The sequence below is a fragment of the Engraulis encrasicolus genome, chromosome 7, assembly GCF_034702125.1.
Source record: "Engraulis encrasicolus isolate BLACKSEA-1 chromosome 7, IST_EnEncr_1.0, whole genome shotgun sequence".
NCBI lineage: Eukaryota > Metazoa > Chordata > Actinopteri > Clupeiformes > Engraulidae > Engraulis > Engraulis encrasicolus.
Window position 1 is genome coordinate 10,190,807 of NC_085863.1, and position 4,920 is coordinate 10,195,726.

Sequence of the window (4,920 nt, forward strand, 5' to 3'; positions counted from 1 at the left end):
TAGGAGTCTATGTAGAACCTCAGAATCCTGGGGGAGTTCCCCCAACGTGATGTCATACCTGCAACCCCACCTTTAACCTTCTTCAGTGTCAGGCCCGAAACCTTTGACGGGCAATAGAACACAAAACTTGGAGTGCTGTCCTGTTCTCTTTATAACATACTACTACTAATAATAATATTACTAATACATAGAGTGCATGAAAGAAGTTTAAACCTGTTTAACGAAAACCTGATCGCAGTCACCTGAAAAGCATTTTACTGAGACACTCTGCGGCATCATTGGCAATCAAGCAAAGTAGAACAGGAAATATTGCTCATCACAAACTAGTTCATCAGTAAATAAACACACTGAAACAAACAAACAAATAGCCATTAAAACATTGTTGGCCTTGCAAATGCCCTCCCACTGCAGAAAAAAACAAACATTTTTCACCGTCCCAATTCCTTTGCAGACAGTGGACATGTAAAAGCAGAATTAACCTACAGACAGACACACACACACACACAAAACAGAAATGAAAAAAGAAAACAAGTGCACATATTCACAGGGCCAGAGTTGGATCTAAATAAAACACAGAGAGGAAAGTAGGTCACAGCAGAGAGACATGGAGCTGGTGGGAGTTCAGAGAGGAGTCTAGTGCCTCAACTGAGAACAAAAGCACACAAGCCAGCACTCTTACTCTCTCTCTCCTCATCATATCTCTTCTCTTCTCTCACACTTTCTCGCCCTGTCTCGCACTTATTCTGCTACTGTGGCGCACTCCATTTCTCCCTCTGCATTTCCATCTCCATGTCTCTCTTTTTCTCTTTCATGTTCTTTCTGTCTCTTTGTTACTCTCTTACTCTGTCATTGTTTTTGCTGTCATCCCTCCTCTCTCTCTCTCTCTCTCTCTCTCGCTCTCTCTCTCTCTCTCTCTTGCTCTCTCTCTCTCTCTCTCTGATTCACCCTCTTCCTCCTCCACCTCTGTTGTTTGCCCTTCACTTCTTTCCCTCTCCCGCTCCACCTCTCTCACCAACCTCAGTTAAATGCTCTGTGTTCAGAGGCACTGCCCCCTGCTGCGCTGTGTGCTTATAAAACAAGATGTCTCTGTAGGTTGCGGTTTCTGGATAGCATGTCCCCTGTCAGCATCACATTCCTAATTTAGGCCACACCCCCAACCCCCCCAACCCCCCTACCCCACTGGCCCTCACTCCTCGAAGGAGGGAGGGAGGAAATAGAAGAGCAGAGAGAGAGAGAGAGAGAGAGAGAGAGAGAGAGAGAAACAAAACAGCAGGTCGTGCCTTAATCTGGCATGCCCTCATTTGGTCCCAGAAGTCCCCATGTGTCCCCGTAGTGTCGTCTCTCTAGCCTCTCACTTGCTGTCTGTCTCTGTCTCTCCCTGGCTCTCCCTGGCTCTCTCTCTCTCTCTCTCTCTCTCTCTCTCTCTCTCTCTCTCTCTCTCTCTCTCTCTCTCTCTCTCTCTCTCTGTGTGCCTGTGTGTGTGTGTGTGTGTGTGTGTGTGTGTGTGTGTGTGTGTGTGTGTGTGTGTGTGTGTGTGTGTGTGTGTGTGTGTGTGTGCGTATGTGGGTGTGTGTGTGTGTGTGTGTGTGTGTGTGTGTGTGCGCGTGCATGCGTGTGTGTGTGCATGTGTGTGTGTGCGCGTGTGTGTGTGTGTGTGTGTGTGTGTGTGTGTGTGTGTGTGTGTGTGTGTGTGTGTGTGTGTGTGCAGGGCCACTCACAGTGTTGCCCAGGCCCATGACAAAGTCATCTGAACATACCCACCCCCAGCACCACCACATAATACATGCAATGCAATAAGAACCCAATTCTGGGCCCCATCTCTTTCCTCAACCTGGGTCAGCTGACCCCTTTGTCCCATCCTGTCGACTCCCCTGTGTGTGTGTACACAGCGCCTCCAGCTCTACTTAGGCTTGATCGCAGTTCTTTGCAGCTGTTTCCACAGATGGACATTGCTTACGGGAAATAAAGCAAATGATGGAAAAGATAGTGTGGGATAGTGCGTAGGGGGGATATGCACATTCTTCCATATGTTGCATGTAGTATATTCTGTGTGTGAAATCTGATGCTTATTTGGCTATTCAGTAACCAGATCTCTCTCTCTCTTTCTCTCCCTCCCTCCCTCGCTCCCTCCCTCCCATCCTGTCTTTATCCTACCTCACTTCACCTTTCTTGTCCTTCATCTTCCCCCCATCCCTTTATTGGCCTCCATTCATTATTATCACTTCCTCTCTCTCTCCCTCTCTGTTTTGTCTTTTTCTCTCTCCCTCTGGTCTTCTATATCTTTTCCTCCTCATTCATTCTCTCTGCCCTTTCTCTTCCCATTCTTCCTCGATCTCTCTCTTTCTCCTCTGCTCTCTCTGTCAATGTCTGTATCACCCTTTCTCCCATCCTGCCTCCCTGCCTTCCTCCCCTCCCCTCTCCCTCTCTCTCTCTCTCTCTCTCAGATGGTGAAGGGGGTGAGGTGTCTCCCCCTGTCGGTGCCGGCATCAACAGCAACAGCTGGCACTTCCGCTACGGCTCGGGTCCCGGAGGCTACATCCCTCCGCAGGCCCTGAAGCCCGGCGAGCTGCCCCCCGAGGCCTTCATCATCCCCGGCTCCCCCGCCATCATCTCCATCAGGCAGGAGCCCGGAACCGGGGACGAGAAGGCCGACTTCATCACCTTCGGCAAGAAAGAGGAGTCCAAGAAGAAGAAAAAGAAGAAGAAGGAGAAGAAAGACAAGAAAGAGAAAGGGAAGGACGACACGGAGGAGTAGGAATCGGAGGCGTGGATGGATGGATGGATGGAGTGGGATTGGTGTGATGCGGAAATGAACAATGGAGTAAATAAAACAGGAATAATAAATAAACGCGAGATACCAACTTGAATTGAATCCTTAACGAGACAGAGAATCAACCAAATATGTGTGAACTTTTACAGAGAGGTCATCTCTCCGAGGGGAAATGGCTTCCCGGCGGGAGTCGCGATTCACTCTTCAAACATATGAGACACTCTCTCTCTGTCTCTCTCTCTGTCTCTGTCTGAGCCCCGTCCTCTTCAATAAACCAACATGAACAATTGCGCAGACAACCCTAAAACAAATTAGCCTCCAATAAGACACTACTAACTTGCCTATCTGAACAACCGAGCTGAATATGCTTGCTGCAATCCTGATTGATCAAAATTGTTGTATGTGTGTGGAGAAATGACTGCGTTTCATGTACAGAATCCATTTCTGATTGCCAGTGCAGTGCACATTGGAATTTGTATGATATACTATATTCAGCTTTCCAGATACCAGTGTTAAAGAAAAAAGAAAAGAAAAAAAAACAATATCACAACTATAATAATGAGCCAAAATTTACGATCAACACTGAAAAAAAAGAAACCCTCCCACCCTAGCACAGCCCACTCGGGCACAAAATATCCTGTACTCTACCCTACCGATCTTTTCCTGTCCACTAATAGCAGCTAGGACAGACTGATGAATAAAAGAGACTGAGTGATGTTCACAAGAAAAATACATCAGACAACAAAAAAAAGATCCATACGATGGAATGCATATGTGGAAGCACCACATTTCTGTATAGGGAAAAGACTCTATGACTAGAAATGACATGTCTTGAGGAACATCTCATGTCATTTCATGTCATGACAAACAATAGAACGAACCAGAAACACACAGTACAATACAGTGGTTGGTACCTGTTATTCCAAACAAGAGCTATGACATCGTTAGCCTCGCGCGCCATCCTATGTACTTCCGCCAAAAGATTTTGGCTCCGTACATGAAATTGTAGGCCTAGTAGTATTATGGGATGGTCAGTACCATCGTATAGCACTTGGTCGGTCGGGGTTCATAAGGATTTTTGTAGCCTGTTGTTCCGTGTTCCTCTGCCCTCTGCCAGTCATAGAGATACTGGGCACCACAGGCTGGCATGGCATGGCATGGCTTGGCTGGGCTCTATGTGAGAGGCCCAGAGTGTGGCAGCAGAAGGCCTCAGGCCTGGTCCTAGAGACAACACAGCGGGGCCGCTGGACAGGACAGAGCAGGTCAGAACAGGACAGGACAGGATGGCTTCTCTTCTCTGGCGGCACGCCTGGCAGAAGACCCACCTGTGGTTGGTTGATGCCCCCACCTGCATGTGAGGATCACAACACTCACAACACACACACACACACACACACACACACACACACACACACACACACACACACACACACACACACACACACACACACACACACACACACACACACGTACACTACTGTACATACATACTGTACATAAACATGCCACTGAATATACAGACTGTCTCTTTCTCTGTCTCTCTGTCTCTGACACCCTCGACACCCCACACACTCAGAAAATCATAATCTTATATATGAATACTCTCGAAACACACTCATGCACGACACTCACACAGACATATGCATACATCATGGTTGAGACCCAAACGCACTAACGGACATGAATCAAGAGAGAGAGACGCAAACTCACACCCACACACACCCTTTCACACACACACACATACACACACCCTTACACACACACACACACACACATACACACATACACACACACACCCTTACACACATACACACACACAACACCTGATACTGTACAGCTGCACACCCGCCACCTTGCAGAGGCGCCGCGTCCTCTTCCACAAGTCTGTAATATATGACAGGAATGTCACATGACACTTCCTGTCCGCTTGAGCCAGTTCCCTTGCCGACCCAAACCAGTCTTAACACCCCCAGTCCCCTCAATCCACCCCCTCTCCCCTCAGTCCACCCCCTCTCCCCTCAGTCCACCCCCTCTCCCCTCAGTCCACCCCCACTCCTCTCAATCCACCCCAGCCCCCTCTCCCCTCAGTCCACCCATAGTCAGTCCCACTTTTCCCCATGTACGTACTGTATATCCTGCCCTCATGTTCC

At 48.3% G+C, this 4,920-nt stretch overlaps 1 protein-coding gene across 1 annotated transcript in view; it reads left to right on the forward strand.

The window, feature by feature from the left end:
* LOC134452446 (protocadherin alpha-C2-like) overlaps positions 1-4,152 on the forward strand; it is a 79,084-nt gene extending 74,932 nt beyond the window's left edge. The window contains exon 5 of the mRNA XM_063202841.1: positions 2,445-4,152. Within this exon, the coding sequence (XP_063058911.1) occupies positions 2,445-2,755 (311 nt within the window). The 3' untranslated portion in view covers positions 2,756-4,152. The remainder of the gene's footprint in view (positions 1-2,444) is intronic.
* The last annotated feature ends 768 nt before the right edge of the window (positions 4,153-4,920 follow it).